Genomic DNA, 16,388 nt, shown 5'->3' on the forward strand with positions numbered 1-16,388 from the left:
GGATACACTATGGGAAAAAGGCAAGCCGGCGGAGGCAGTGTTATGCTCTGGGCAATGTTCTGCTGGGTCCTGGCATTCATGTGGATGTTACTTTTATACCTACCACCTACCTAGAGATAATTGCAATGAAGGAGTACGTTGTCTGCAATAGTGTTCCCTGATGTCAGGGGCGTCTTTCAGCAGGATAATGCACCCTGCCACGCTGCAACATTTTTCAGGAATGGTTTGAGGAACATGACAGAGTTCAAGGTGTTGCCTTGGCCCCAAATTCCCCAGAAGTCAATCTGTTCCAGCACCTCTGGGATGAGTTGGAAAAACAGATCCAATCCATGAAGGGACCATCTGGCAACTTGCAAGACTTAAAGGATCTGCTGCTAATATCTTGGTGCCAGATACCACAGGACACGTTCAGAGATTTTGGAAGTCCATGCCTCAGTGCATTAGAGCTGTTTTGGCATGACTAGGTTTGTCGACACACAGGTGGTTTTAATGTTGTGGTTTATCAATGTACATGGCACTTTTTTCTATTGGTAGAGAAATATTTATGAATTTTTATTTTGTACCACTCATAGTAACACCCTTTTCAGCAGCATGTACAATGGTGAAAAATAAGTATCCAAATACCTTAGAACAGAGTTGCCAGATCCCAATGTTACAATAGTTGCTTCAGTAGCTTGCAGTGAGATCAGCCGAGACAGAGCTTCTGATGTTTTGCTCTGCAACAAAAAATAAAAATTATTTTTTGTGGCATACAGACCGTCATGAACTGGTATCTTATGTAAGGATTACTATATAGAGAGACTCTAATATCTTGCACGAAATAGTAATTCTATCCAAAAATAATGTATTTGTGTAAATGAACTAAAAGTAACAAGATAAATTAAAATGTAAGATTTTAATTTAAAAAGCAAAGTTATAAATACACCCACACACAATAACACCCACCCGAATCTTACAAAATCCAGCGCACTCACAGCTCACAGAATTTAACAGGTTGCTTTTTTTAAACAAATCAACTCCTAGGCAAAACAATAGGGGGTTTGGTTACAGTACATAAATATGCCATAATACCAAACTCCCCTCTTGGCAGGTCCAATTCTGGAAACATAATGCCTGCTCTTATGAGATGAACCCACTTACTTGGGAAATCCATCCTCCATAGACTCTGCATGTGTGTGTGTGTGCGCACGCGCGCACACACACGCACGCACACACACACACACACACACACACACACACACACACTCACTCACCTGGAAACATAATGCCTGCTCTTATGAGATGAACCCACTTACTTGGGAAATCCATCCTCCATGGACTCTCTGCATGTGTGTGTGTGTGCGCGCGCACACACACACACACACACACACACACTTTGCAGGGGTATTTGTGGTATCATTAGAGTGACTTAGAATTAAAAGGGCTTAAAGTTTTAATCGTAATTCCCCTGGTACATATTAGAGTAATTGGAACAATCAATTGAAGCCAATTTGGATGCAGTTCAGCTGATGTTCTGGTGTTTGTGAATATGCATATCTAGATTTGACAAGATTCAACAGACAATTAAACTTTAGCCAAGTGGAGGTGTGCATTCAGCTGAAAGAAAACCATGTGCTAAATAAGATAGATTGTGACAACTAAACAATATTCAGCTGCAACAGACCTCTAATATATGTATAGAAATTATGCACTGCCCAGGAATCCCACACACCTAAAACCCAACAATGTATGTGTCACAAACTTACCTTTGCGGTCCCGCGAACGGCTCTCTGTGCTGGTTCACGGGACAAACTGCAATATATATATATATATATATATATATATATATATATATATATATATATATATATATATATATATATATATTGCAGTTGCAGGTATTTTTCAGGATCTTGAAAAAGACCTGAATAGGTCGAAACGTTGGTCGTTCCTTTTTGCACAATAAATTGAAAAAAACGCTATTTAGTCCAGGAGTGCAAACCCGCAAAATATATAAAGGAAAAAAATGATACAAAGGTGCACTCCTGGACTAAATAGCATTTTTTTCAATTTATTGTGCAAAAAGGAACGACCAACGTTTCGATTTATTCAGGTATTTTTCAGGATCTTGAAAAAGACCTGAATAGGTGAAACGTTGGTCGTTCCTTTTTGCACAATAAATTGAAAAAAAATGCTATTTAGTCCAGAGGTGCACCTTTGTATCATTTTTTTCCTTTATATATTTTGCGGGTTTGCACCCTGGCAGAAGACTTTTTAAGCTATATATAGGTAGCGTGCCGAACTCATCTTTTTTGATATATATATATATATATATATATATCCACGTCATTTAGGTGACACAATGCAGTTTGGGGTCAGAGAGATGACGTGGAGCAATGGGAACTCTTGTGAGCCTATTAAGGCTTGTTGTGGCCTTCATTTATTGCCCTATCGTGGTTTCTGTTTAGATCCTCGTTTACTGCTCCTAGTGATCCCCTTGTGATTTCCTGTGTTTGACCTCGGCTTTCGTATTTAACGTGCGATTTCTGGTATCCTGACCCCAGCTTTGTCTTGACTTGAGTATTTCTGTTATTCCTGTCCTTCACTTATCTTGACCCTGTTTCTTGTTGTATTGATACGTTACGTCCGGCCATTTTAAGGCTCGGTAATACGTCTTTCAGATCCACCTTTTGTGGGTTTCCTCTTTCCTGCGTGTTGGGGTACGACTCCCGTGACCGTATGCTGCTCATTTCCCTTCCTAAACCAACTTTGACATGGCAACAGGAGACCAAGGTAAGTACATCCTTAATCAAAGTTTCTTTATTTTGTACATAAATGTTCCATCTCTTCTAGATACCAGGATACTGCCATTAAATGTTTGACTAGATGGCACAAGACATTTTTCCTTTTCGAAACATTCACTCACATACGGTCGAACTGTATCCACGTAAGAAAAGACACAATCCAAAATGATGCCTCACTCGTCTTTCTGAGAATAATATGAAATAGATGCCAATCTTAAGGTATAGGAAAATAAACAGCGTCCGTCCAGGGTGCTATAAACAAAAGTAGCTAGGGTGGGGTGTGCCTGGGCCAGATTCCTCAAACAAACTACTTTTAGATCCTTGGGTCTAGCAAGAGCTACAAACACTAAATGAGTGGGAAGTAAAGCAACCAGTAAAGTTTAACAGTGTTACCCCCTATGGATACTCTGGACTGGGTCAATGCCATTTTCAGCAGCATGTACAATTGTCAGCGCTAGCATGTAAATACAATTGTACACTGTACCCTTGAAAACCTAAAGGGGAGGAGAGCAAGGCTCACATAACAAGTGTTTATCTTGTTTTGTTTTTTCTGGTGACGCCTCTTGGAAGAGAGATAATGGAAGAGCTAATGTTTTTGCATTTTCTTTTTAGATCACAAAAACATGCATATGGCAACATGTACAAAACAGAATGTAAAAACAATACAGAAAAATAGTTATCCTGTTTTGGTGCTTAGTGTGTTCTTTAAAGTACACATATAACAAACTGGTAAATTGTATTAATTGAGAAGGATCATATGGACGAGTGGAAATACCCTGGTTATATGCCAAAAAAGTGCTTCCACATCAGACTAAATCTTACAATAAAGCTCACATACATACCTTGGCAACATGCTCCAACCACCGGCCCAGTGCGATGAAGACAAACAACATTGGTGGGGTGTCAAAAAATGTAATTGGGTTGACCTTGGCTTTTTCGCACATTGCCACCACCAGGATCACCACGGAATAGATAAACGCAATAGACGTGGCCAGGACAATTAACACATCCATGTTAGCTGTTCTGTGCTTCAGTGCCTTGTAAGCTTGAATGTAAAAGTAATAACCACCTAAAAACTGATACAGCCACAACAATCACATACAAAACCACATCATGACAGCATATTATTATATTTCAGGAGATATAAAACTATGTATATATGGAAAACATGCATAATTAGAACATAAGTACCAACTGTAATTTGGTCAGACATTTTTCTTGTAAGAAACTGTGAACATCTTATAGGCTGAAATCATATGTGCACTTTATGCATGCATACCTCAACTTAAAGGAACACTATAGTCACCTAAATTACTTTAGCTAAATAAAGCAGTTTTAGTGTATAGATTATTCCCCTGCAATTTCACTGCTCAATTCACTGCCATTTAGGAGTTAAATCACTTTGTTTCTGTTTATGCAGCCCTAGCCACACCTCCCCTGGCTATGATTGACAGAGCCTGCATGAAAACAAAACTGGTTTCACTTTCAAACAGATGTAATTTACCTTAAATAATTGTATCTCAATCTCTAAATTGAACTTTAATCACATACAGGAGGCTCTTGCAGGGTCTAGCAAGCTATTAACATAGCAGGAGATAAGAAAATCTTAATTAAACAGAACTTGCAATAAAGAAAGCCTAAATATGGCTCTCTTTACAGGAAGTGTTTATGGAAGGCTGTGCAAGTCAAATGCAGGGAGGTGTGACTAGGGTTCATAAACAAAAGGATTTAACTCCTAAATGGCAGAGGATTGAGCAGTGATGCTGCAGGGGCATGTTCTATACACCAAAACTGCTTCATTAAGCTTAAGTTGTTCAGGTGACTATAGTGTCCCTTTAATTAAGACACTGAGTCTAAATTATGCAAGTTATAGAAAGGGCAACTTTTTACCAAACAACATAGAACACAGTTACTGAGCAGGGCTCAATGTAGAGCAAATACTGTACTCAAATAAAAAAAAATTAAAAAAAATAAAAAAGATTAACCCCCCCAAATCCAAAACATTAAAAAAAAGTTACATCACAGCTGCCCTAAATCAAAAGACGTGTATCTTCATAAACACAATCATTCTGTATTTTATATATACATATTTATGGCTCTAAAGTATTCACACACAGGTCATTTTTGTACAGTGCCCTTATTTAATCACATGCTACTTACTGTAAGGCCTTAGACTAGTGTTTAAGCAAGGCATCCCTTACAACATGCCCCAAAGTCCGGTGCTGAGGAACACACAGTAACTATGCTATGCTGGTCAGTTAAAACCAGTTTTGTTCTGTAGATTGAATGCACAAGCATTTTGGCGTGGTATACATATAGTTAAGCTGATATTTGATTTATTATCTACAGAAGAAGCATAGGTAGTGTTCACCTACCTGCACAGGTACACATAATAAAAAGGACACGAAGTTCATGATAGATAAGCCTGAAAGTAACTGATATTCCAGGACCATTGTAGGGTGGTACGTAGTAATGTCATCCATGCTTATGTTATGATGATGAGGGTCCAGTTGATGACTATCCATGAACATCATATATATCATCAGGAGCATTACAGGAACGCAGAAGACCAAGCTGATGAGGAAGGATTGTTTCCACCTTGACAACAGAAGATATGTTTTTTTATTTTATTCTTATGTTATATCCTAGGTAGAGTATGTATAACTTAACATTAGGTAGAACTTCCCCTATGGAACTAATTTCCATTTGGTAAGCCACCCTCTTAATTTTGTCAGTTCATTGTGAATTGAGTTACAGTTGACGTTCTTGTAATATAGATTTATTTATTTATGATTGGAATCTAGGAGAATAAGTAATACATATCAATTTCTGTTCTTTCCTTCCTAACAAACAGACAATTATTTGGGCCCAGTAAAAGGAATAACTTTAGATGGGGAAAATATCTGGTGAAGCGCTTCAGTTGCTCTATCTCACAACAGACTGAGCAGGAAGTCCTTTATTATCAGTGTACTCACTACAATAGTCTTTGAGTTGGAAACCCAACTGCCAAGCTTCTACTTGATTTTTATTGTATTCATTTTGTTTGTTATAGTGTTCTTCTTATCCTACATATATGTTTTGTTTGTTTTGTTTTGTATTTTAATACTTTTAAATTATTAAAAATATTTTCCATTTGTGTAATTTAATTACTATTTTATTATTAGTATTATAAGAAAGGTAGCAAGATTATGCCAACATTAAGTACAATGAAAACGAGAAACGTTCAGTTAGTTAACCTTTAAGGTGTAGTTTCAAATGGCAGTATCTCAATAATATATAATTATTATATATTTTTCTGTGATTGTTGTGCCCTGTTGGTATAATTTTTGTTTTATGTAGGTCTACATAGATACCATTAAGTAAAACACACTACATGGCAATTATCAAATAGCATCAAACAGATTGTTCATACCTCTGTATTTCGGTTCTGTGATCCAGGTGACTTCCTGTTCTATCTTTTTTAACTAGGGATGTAGTGAAGCCTAAATTCTGCATTCAAGAAAAAAGAAAGAAAATATGCTAGTCATATTGCACTTGATTGCACTCGGGGGGGGGCGGGGGGGGGGCAGACATTGAACTTTGTTGTTTTAGCTTCATTTGCACATCTCTGTTGCCAGCTAATTCTAACACAATTTTACATTTAATGTCTACAGCCCAATATAGTGCTGCAAAGATGTGGAAATCCTTTCAAATTACACAAACAAGAGCAAAACATTATAAAGATAATACAGATTTCAAATATTCATTAAGAGGAATGGAGTTCAAGCAATTTAGGATTTGTTTAACGAATTTAAGGAAAAAAAATTCAATTTGTTTTCCTATAATGTCCATAAACGTGTGACCTTGATGAAGCAATTCATACATTGAATACTCACATCTATAATTTTCATGACGTCTCTTGGTCCGATCACCTCCGGGTCATACTTAATGTGAGCTTTGTTTGTCGCGAGTGCAACTGAACTGTAAAGAACACCTTTAGTTTTCATCAAGCATGACTCTATTTTGTGCACACATGACGCACATGTCATTCCCCTTACCTATCAAGAGAGGAAAAATACACAAACAAACATGGAAAGATATGAAGCGTAATTTGGTGATTATACACAAAGCTGGGAAATGTGGTAAATTGCACACAAAAAAAAACCCGCAAATTTTATGCTATATGGAAAAACTGTATTATAACCAGGAATAAAATTATATACACCACAGCTGAATTTTCACTCACAAATAGTTAATGCATAGTGAAAATTTTCAGCACTCAATAAAACACATCCAAAATGTTAAACTGATACAAAACTATTTAGCAGACTAGTAGCCCCAGCGTGACTATATAGTACAGGGGTACTATAGTACAGGACCTTCGGCACTCCAGGTGTTTTGGACTGCATTTCCCTTGATGCTTTTCCAGCATTATGGGAGATGTAGTCCAAAATATCTCGAGTGCTGAAGATTGCCTAGAAACATAGAATGTGACGGCAGATAAGAACTAGATTCGCCCCATCTAGTCTGCCCAATTTTGTAAATACTTTCATTAGTCCCTGGCCTTATCTTATTGTTAGGATAGTCTTATGCCTACCCCACGCATGCTTAAACTCCTTTACTGTGTTAACCTCTACCACTTCAGCTGGAAAGCTATTCCATGCATCCACTACCCTCTCAGTAAAGTAATACTTCCTGAAATTATTTTTAAACCTTTGCCCCTCTAATTTAAGACTATGTCCTCTTGTTGTGGTTGTTTTTCTTCTTTTAAATATAGTCTCCGGAAGAACGGCTGAAATCGGCCATGCGGCCTATTCCGGAGCGGGACCTGGGGTCCGGGGGGAGCGGCCGATCCCACGGCCCGGGACACGCTCACCGGCGGGGGATATCCCGGTCCTCGGCGGGGGCAAATACCCCCATAACCCGGAGAATCCAAGCGACGAAATCCGCAAGCACCCAAGGCCTAACCAAGATGGCGGCTAAGCGGCAGACAAAGACGAGGCATACACTCACCAAGCCGCCGAAGCATATCCCGCAATTCTATGACCAGATCTGTACCTACCTCTGGTCGAAGTTGTGTGCACGGAGACAGCTCTTCAGACGGGCAATAAGAGAGGTGGAGGCATGGATCCGCCCAGCTACCAGGCGCAGTTTGCGGGACTCTCTCACCCGCGCCTATGGAGCGGCATCTCGAGCGCAACGGAGCTGCCAAACCACAAGGCGGGAAAAGGCGCCATGCTCCCCAGGCAGCAATACTCCTGCTCCTGGGCCTCAAAGCAAGACACACTGCTGCACGCGACATGCCGATCATGCGGCGAACCCTACCACTGCTAAACGGCAAGGCACTAACCCACACGGGGGAAACGCGTGGATCACATCGGGACACCGCTCACGACGCAGCGGGGTTGCTGACCAGGAAACCAGAAAAACAGAGGACCCATCCACGACCAACCAGGGAAGGAACCAACGAACTCTGGTTACTCAAGGGGACTGGTGCAGTGAGAGTGGGAATAGGGTGCCCGGCTCCAGGGTGACTCAGGCTGATGCCACGTTTGTCCCCTGTCACACCTGACAACACAGCCTGGCATGGGATCCGACCGCTAACCGTTGACATTCACTGCTTATATACTCTACCACACAGATGATGCCTATATTCTCAGAGCTGTTTATATGTTGTTTTTATGTTAGGCTCTGCCTCCCGCCATTTGGAGCCTAAACATCAGCTGGATTTCTGCTGTGCTCATTGAAGTACCGCAGGGATACAGATGCTGGGGCTATCATGATTATTGCAGAGACATATAGCCTGTTAATGTTTACCTTTCTGTCTTTATCAAACGCACTCTTTTTAACTTGCGTAATAGCTCAAACGTAACTGCTCTCAAGCAAAAGCGAGATCATGCTCACTGGTTACCGTGCATGTTCATTATCATATATAGCTTGTTTAGCATCAAGAGTAGCTATGGCCAGACACACTCAGTATCAAGAGTAATTGTTAGAGAGCTCAGTCGTTGTCACGTGCATTTGTTACCAGACATACTCATTACCGAGCGTATTTGTTACCAAACATATTGCTTAACAAGAGTATCTGATACTAAGCATACTCATAACCAAGCGTAATTGTCAGCAAGCACACTCATTTTCATGCGTATATGTTACCGAACACATTCACTATCTAGAACAGCTGTCATCAAGCATATTTAATATAGACGCGTAAATGTTGCCAAGCATATTCAACCCTACGCGTATGTGCCACTACGCAACTTCATTCTCACGCATATCTGTGGCCAAGCATATTCACTATCATTACCACGCGTATTTGTTGTCCAGCATAATCAATATCACGAGTAACGGTTGCTAAGCATATTCAATAGCTAGTGCCTGTTTTGCCAAGAATGTTTATCATCAAGCGTATATGATATCAACTGTATGCATCATCAAATCCTAACATTACAAAAACAAAATGTGCAGAATTATCTAATGCCCTATATTGTTATACGATGTATGTTTATTCTTGTGCCACCGCTGTTGTGGCAGTGCACGAGTTTGTATCATCTTAAGCACAACAAAAATAAAGAATTAAAAAAAAAAAAAGGTATATGAAGTTGTTCGTGCTACAAGTAATAAAATCCTCAATAAAATAAATATAGTCTCCTCCTTTACTGTGTTGATTCCCTTTATGTATTTAAATGTTTCTATCATATCCCTCCTGTCTCGTCTTTCCTCCAAGCTATACATGTTAAGATCCTTTAACCTTTCCTGGTAAGTTTTATCCTGCAATCCATGAACCAGTTTAGTAGCCCTTCTCTGAACTCTCTCCAAATATCAATATCCTTCTGGAAATATGGTCTCCAGTACTGCGTACAATACTCCATGTGAGGTCTCCCCAGTGCACTGTACAATGGCATGAGCATTTCTCTCTTTCTACTGCTAATACCTCTCCCTATACAACCAAGCATTCTGCTAGCATTTCCTGCTTCTCTATTACATTGTCTGCCTACCTTTAAGTAAATAATAATCACCCCTAAATCCCTTTCCTCAGATGTTGAGATTAGGACTCTATCAAATATTCTGTACTCTGCCCTTGGGTTTTTACATCCAAGATGCATTATCTTGCACTTATCCACATTAAATGTCCGCTGCCACAACTCTGACCATTGTTCTAGTTTACCTAAATAATTTGCCATTTGGCTTATCCCTTCTGGAACATCAGCCCTGTTACATATCTTAGTATCATCAGCAAAAAGACATACATACCTTACCATCAAGACTTTCTGCAATATCACTAATAAAAATATTAAAGAGAATCGGTTCAAATACAGATCCCTGAGGTACCCCACTGGACCTTGCTTCAAATATACTTCATTGACTACAACCCTGTTGCCTGTCACTCAGCCACTGCCTTACCTATTCAACAATATTGAAATCCAAACTTAAATATTGCAGTTTATCAATATTGATGTGCAACAGTGTCAAAAGCCTTACTGAAATCTAGGTAAGCAATGTCTACTGCACCACCCTGATCTATTATTTCATTACCCAATCAAAAAAATCAATACGATTAGTTTGGCATGATCTCACTGAAGTAAATCCATGTTTTCTCTGATCTGGAAATCCATGTGATTTTAGATGTTCAACAATCCTATCCTTTAACTTGGTTTCCATTACTTTCCCCACTACTGAAGTAAGGCTTACTGGCCTATAGTTGCCCGACTCCTCCCTATTACCTTTCTTGTGAATGGGCACAGCATTCGCTAACTTTCAATCTTCTGGGACTACTCCGGTTAACAATGATTGGTTAAATAAATCTGTTAATGGTTTTGCTAGTACACCACTAAGCTCTTTTAATAATTTTGGGTGTATTCCATCAGGCTCCATTTACTTATTTGTCTTTACTTTTGACAGTTGAAATAGAACCTCTTCCTCTGTAAACTCACATGTAACAAATTACTAATTTGTCCTTTTTCCTAACTGAGGTCCATTTCCTTAATTTTCATCTGTAAATACTGAACAAAAATAGTCAGCTAGACCTTTATCATCTTCTACATACCTTCCTTCTTTTGTTTTTAAACTAACAAATCCTTGTTTTACCAACCTTTTCTCATTTATGTATCTAAAAAATGTTTAGATGTCACTTTTTTTTTTTTTTAAACTTACTGTGCCTACCCCCTGGTCTAGTACATAGTCGGCTTCCCTATACTTCTCTAATATTGGTCGCACGATTCTACAAATAAAATACATTTATAAAAACAGCTATAATGATTGTATAATTCAGATTTTCTGGTATTATATTTTCAGTGCTGTTATTTCATTAATTATCTCAGTGAAAATACAAATATAATGAAATGTTGCTTACCACCACTTCTAAAACGCCATCCCCCTCATCATAATTTTCCAGTACTGTGGCTCCAAATCCAAGCTCCTCTATTAGTTCAGCAATGCCGGAGGGCTGTAGAACTGCAGGATTGTACCGCACTTCTGCCTTCCCAGCCATAAGGGCAACAAGGACAGAATATATGCCTAAAAGCAGACACATGACAATAGAAAAATATTTTTTTTATTTAGCTTACTAGAAGTAGCTGGCCTGTAAGTCATGGCTTTCCAAATATCTGATTAACATTAGAGAAAACTTTTTTGGTAGCAGAGTATCCACATAATAAACAGTCTACATTTGTCTACAGTAAGCAATGTTCTAGCTCAGGGATTTGAGTGACCCAAAATCCCCAGAATAAATTATATGCATAATCTTACAAGTACTGCAGCCATGCTTAGACTTATAGGATACCAACTTCAAAGCAAATTGACTAGAATGGACACCAAATCAAATATAGTTCATGCTGTGTGACTTCACTGACAATTTACAGACAATCAAATTTTTCAGAACAGAACTAGTAAACATCTAACCGTCTTCTCTGCGGAGATTGCGCTCTATGTTTGCTACACAGGAAGCACAGGTCATGCCAGTAACTTGAATATAGCACTTGTCCGCAGTTCTGTTTTCCTGTTTATTGTGGGTCGGTGTTTCTTTGCCATTTCTATCATTGGGATGGAGGTATTTGGTGGGAGGCCTCTGTAAACTTCCTAATGGAGTCGTAGATCCTGTTTTAGTTGAAAAAAAAGAAAAAAAGGTATTAAAAAAAAATAATAAAAAAAATAGATAGATAGGAGAAGGAGTGACTTGGAAAATTAGAGACACTATATGGTGTGCCTTTTTAAAACATAAAATTGCTGAATTCTAAGAGTCAACCCTGGTTGATCTACAGCTTTCTGAGGAAGAATTACTAAGCAAGTATGCATATTGCTACATGCACGCATGTTTATTAATCTCATTGAAAAAGAATTAGAAATGCTTGCTCTTTGGCAAAATTATTTTCCTGATTAAATTCACTTATAATTGAAGTGCAGTGTGTGAATGTACAGCTGTTTATGAGAAATATATAAGACAAGTGGGAGACCAGGAGCAAAACTTTTTGTCAAAGTGGGTTTTGATTCTTTTTTATTTAAATTGTCTAATTGTTTTTTAAAACATGTTTTCAAACATACTGCAAAACTCCCCTGAAAATCCTTGGTATGATATGTTTCTTTACTTTAGGTGCCTTGGCTGCTCTGTAAATTAATTACTCAGCGATTGAACAGTTTGGCGCATCATAAGGATAAAAAGGTAAACATCTATTTTAGTTCCCAGTGCAATTATTATTATTTTTTTTTAAAGTAGATTAAAATCTTCTTAAAATTGGATACAGGAACTGCTTGGAGTCATTTAGAGTTTGCATAAATTTCTCATTACTCAAATAACCACCTTGGCAGAATCATGAGAAAACATACGTAACAACTTTCCTCCTTGCCTTGGCAAGTGCATCAGAAATAAAAGTAATGTTTGTATTAGGCATACGCAGTACTTTTTGGTTGTTTTTTTTTTTTTTTATAACAGCATAAAGCACACAATGCTTGTCCATTATGATATCACAAGGACAGAATTAATCTAAGTAATTTGCCTTCATCTGATAAATCAAAACCAAGAGTGAGTAAAGTTAACATGAAAGTAAGCCGATCCCCCTCCCCCGCAAAACCATAACTATGTTTGAACCATGCAACTCAGTTGATCACTTATTAATGTACTGCAAACACAATATACTATAACCCTGAAAAATACATACCAGAAATGGTAGCGATAAACCCCATTTCCTCAATAGAAGCTCTTATAACTTCGGGATTGGTAATGGCTGGATCGTATTCCACAGTCCCATTATTATTTGCCAATGTGACCTGTATTGACCTCACGCCTGGCTTTTGAGATATAAGTCCTTCGATTGATTGCACACAAGAACTGCAAGTCATTCCTTCAATATTTATCAATATTATTTTAGAGGAAGATTTGTGGTTTGACCTGTTAGAAAAAGCTTGTTCGGCAGAAGAAACTGCTACTGAACTATTAACACTGAGAGGCTCCACAAGCTCGAACTCTTTGGAAAGACTCACTTTAAATGTGCCCGGTGATACTGCTTCAATTGTTTGGCTGATCACATTGGTACTGGTGAGATTAGGATTATAAACTACATCAGCTGACTTTCCTTCTAATGATACTTTGATGTTGGAGATGCCAAGCTGAGCAGACATATTGTTTTCAATGTTTACAACACAGGATTTGCAATGCATGCCATCTACTTGGAATATAGCCCTGCTAAGGCATTTTGGAAGTTGGTGAATGTCCCCTATGCCATTTGTCTGTATATTGGTCAAACGTCCAATATCAATAGTTCCTAAGTTTGGAGGAGGTTTGTTTTTCACAAAAGCTGTAAAACCAGCTTCTTCAATTTGCATCCTGATATCGGCCACTGTGATGAGGTGAGGCTGATAAACAATATGAGCTTCTTGGTTATCCAGGGACACTGGAAATAGAGCAGAGACAAGAATACATTAGCATGGGTATACATTGAATCAGACTATATGGGCAGATAAATAAAAAATACATTAAAAAAATTATCTGAGAATGCCAGGTGCTTGAGATACTTTTATCCACTATTCATTACTATCATTATCACTGATGCTGTACAACATTGCAGATTATCCTAGATTTAGAGAAGAAATAATGTTCATTTTAATGACAGGAGGCCAATATTTGCTTTACTTTCTTTACCGCATCTCCATAGCAGCAAACCATATAAACATTAACCTATCAGAAAGAAGAAAAAAAATAGGAAGGACCTCCTATTTCTTTGATGAACATAACAATAACAATGTAAGAAGAGAACAGAGGAACCAGGAAATTGTTGAAGTCCGTAAAAGTGTTTCAATCTAGCAACAATTTGATACAGCGTCTACAAAAACAAATGTTAAACTAAAAAAAGAAGATAAAAGTATCTATTGTACACAATCAGAGCAAAATACACAATACCAGTAGTATACCATAAATAAACCAAACATAATATTAACCCCTTCAGGACTGGCCTGTTGTATGTTAAGGACCAGGGCTCTTTTAACACTTTTGTGGTGTTTGTGTTTAGCTGTAATTTTCCTCTCTCTCATTTACTGTTCCCATACAAGTTATATATTGTTTTTTTCAGGACAAAAAGGGCTTTCTTTACATACCATTATTTGTATCATGTCATATAATTTACTTTAAAAAAAAAAAAAAATGTGGTGAAAAATTGAAAAAAAAACTAAACTTTTTTTTACTTTTGCTTGAAAAATCTTTTACTTACCTGCGAAAGCTAATGAAACAAACAGCTAAAGTTATAGGGCTATAAGTACAAATAGAAAATTGCTGTTTCAAAATATATATTTTTAAAATGTATCAATAGTGACATTGTAACACTATTATCTGTCATAAATCTCTGAATCACATCCCACATGTACATATATTTTTTAAAGTAGACAACCCAGAGTATACAATATAGGGTATGTTCAGTCTTTGTTTAGTAGTCACTTAGTCACAAACACTGGCCAAAGTTAGCGTTCATATTTGTTTGTGTGTGAAAAAAAGTAAAAAACTAAATTGAACGCTAATTTTGGCCAGTGTTTGTGACTAAGTGGCTACTAAAAAAGACTGGACATACCCCATTTGGAATACCTTGGGTTGTCTTCTTTTGCAAATGGTATGCCATCATAGGGGTAATTCTCATTCCTGGGCTACCATACACTCTCAAAGGTAACGTAACCAACCTGGCAATTTTCGATGTAAAAATATTTGACCCTGTAACTTTCAAAAACGCTATAAAACCTGTACATGTGGGATACTGTTATACTCGGGAGATTTTGCTGAACACAAATATTAGTGCTTCAAAACAGTAAAACGTATCACAACAATTATATCATCAGTAAAAGTGCGGTTTGTGTGTGAAAAATGCAAAAAAAAAGTCACTTTCACTGACAATATCATTGCTGGGATATGTTTTACTGTTTTGAATCACTAATATTTGTGTACAGGTTTTAGGGTGTCATAGAAAGTTACAGGATTAAATACAGTGCTAGCAAATTAAATTCTCTGGACTTTCAGCCTGGGTTGTCAGGCAGGTCCCTCAAATTGCAATCAATAAAATTACTTAATTATGTAAAAATATTACATAAATATTCACGTAGAATTTAAATATATATATATATGCATATTTATATATTTGAAGTCTACGTGTATATTTATATATAATTATTTATGTAATTTTGTATATGGACATATGCATATTTTGTATTTTTATATACATAGATATATATATACAATTTTATTCTAAGTGTATTTTGATATAAATATATATATATATATATATATATATAAATATCAAAATACAGTTAGAATAAAATTTCATATAGATATAATTTTTTATTTATTTTAATTCACTTATTTGTATTTTACAGGTGCCTCATCTCAGGTCCCTATTTAGCCTTGTACTGCAGAGAGCCTCAGATGGAATTTTTTTCCCAAGTAAGTGGGTTAATCTCATAAGAGCAGACATTAGACTGTGAGAGTAGGACCTGCCAAAGATGCAAAGATGGGGTACATTGACGTTGTGGCAGGCTTATGCAATGTATGATCATATAATGTAACTAAATCCCCATTATTTTTTGCCTAGATACGGTGTTTTTAAAAAAACCTTTTAAAAACTAATAAAATCTGTCAACATTGAAGTTGCTGTTTAGTAGATAGGAGTGCACTGGATCTTGTGTATTGTTTATTGTATAATATGGCCCCCAGCAGCACCCCATTTAAGCATGTTCAGGTGAGTGCAGCCACCCCCCCCCCCCCCCCATGTTCCATATGTATATATATATATACACACACAACACTTAGTATGACATTATATATATATATATTATTTTTATTTTTTTTTAAACATTTATTTATGTTGACTTTACACGTGCAGGGAGACTGCCTGTCAGCACAGACAGTCCCCCTGCAGGAGGACACTTGGACACCTATTGTGGCCATGTGACCGCTCTTTTGAGCGATCACAGGCCCCCGGGGTCTTAATTCGCCGTGGGGAGACTGAAAAAGTGCCAGTGCTTAGTGAATATTCCCCTTAGATCAATAATCTGGGGTAAAACAAACTGTATATGTTAGACCTTATATGCTTAGAGTTCCAGTCCACGTTCAATATAGTGAAGTATGAATCAAGGATGTTGGGTATACAGTATATT

General features: G+C 37.5%; 1 protein-coding gene across 2 annotated transcripts in view; it reads right to left on the bottom strand.

Moving 5' to 3' along the window:
- ATP7A (ATPase copper transporting alpha) overlaps positions 1-16,388 on the bottom strand; it is a 76,881-nt gene that overhangs the window by 22,316 nt on the left and 38,177 nt on the right. For both annotated transcript variants that reach the window (XM_063432063.1, XM_063432064.1), the window contains exons 4-11: positions 12,917-13,648; positions 11,664-11,858; positions 11,116-11,279; positions 6,659-6,820; positions 6,196-6,272; positions 5,159-5,381; positions 3,626-3,859; positions 625-716 (exon numbers count right to left, since the gene is read on the bottom strand). In XM_063432063.1, coding sequence (XP_063288133.1) covers positions 625-716; positions 3,626-3,859; positions 5,159-5,381; positions 6,196-6,272; positions 6,659-6,820; positions 11,116-11,279; positions 11,664-11,858; positions 12,917-13,648 — 1,879 coding nt within the window. The remainder of the gene's footprint in view (positions 1-624; positions 717-3,625; positions 3,860-5,158; positions 5,382-6,195; positions 6,273-6,658; positions 6,821-11,115; positions 11,280-11,663; positions 11,859-12,916; positions 13,649-16,388) is intronic.

The sequence above is a fragment of the Pelobates fuscus genome, chromosome 9 (assembly GCF_036172605.1).
Source record: "Pelobates fuscus isolate aPelFus1 chromosome 9, aPelFus1.pri, whole genome shotgun sequence".
Classification (NCBI taxonomy): domain Eukaryota; kingdom Metazoa; phylum Chordata; class Amphibia; order Anura; family Pelobatidae; genus Pelobates; species Pelobates fuscus.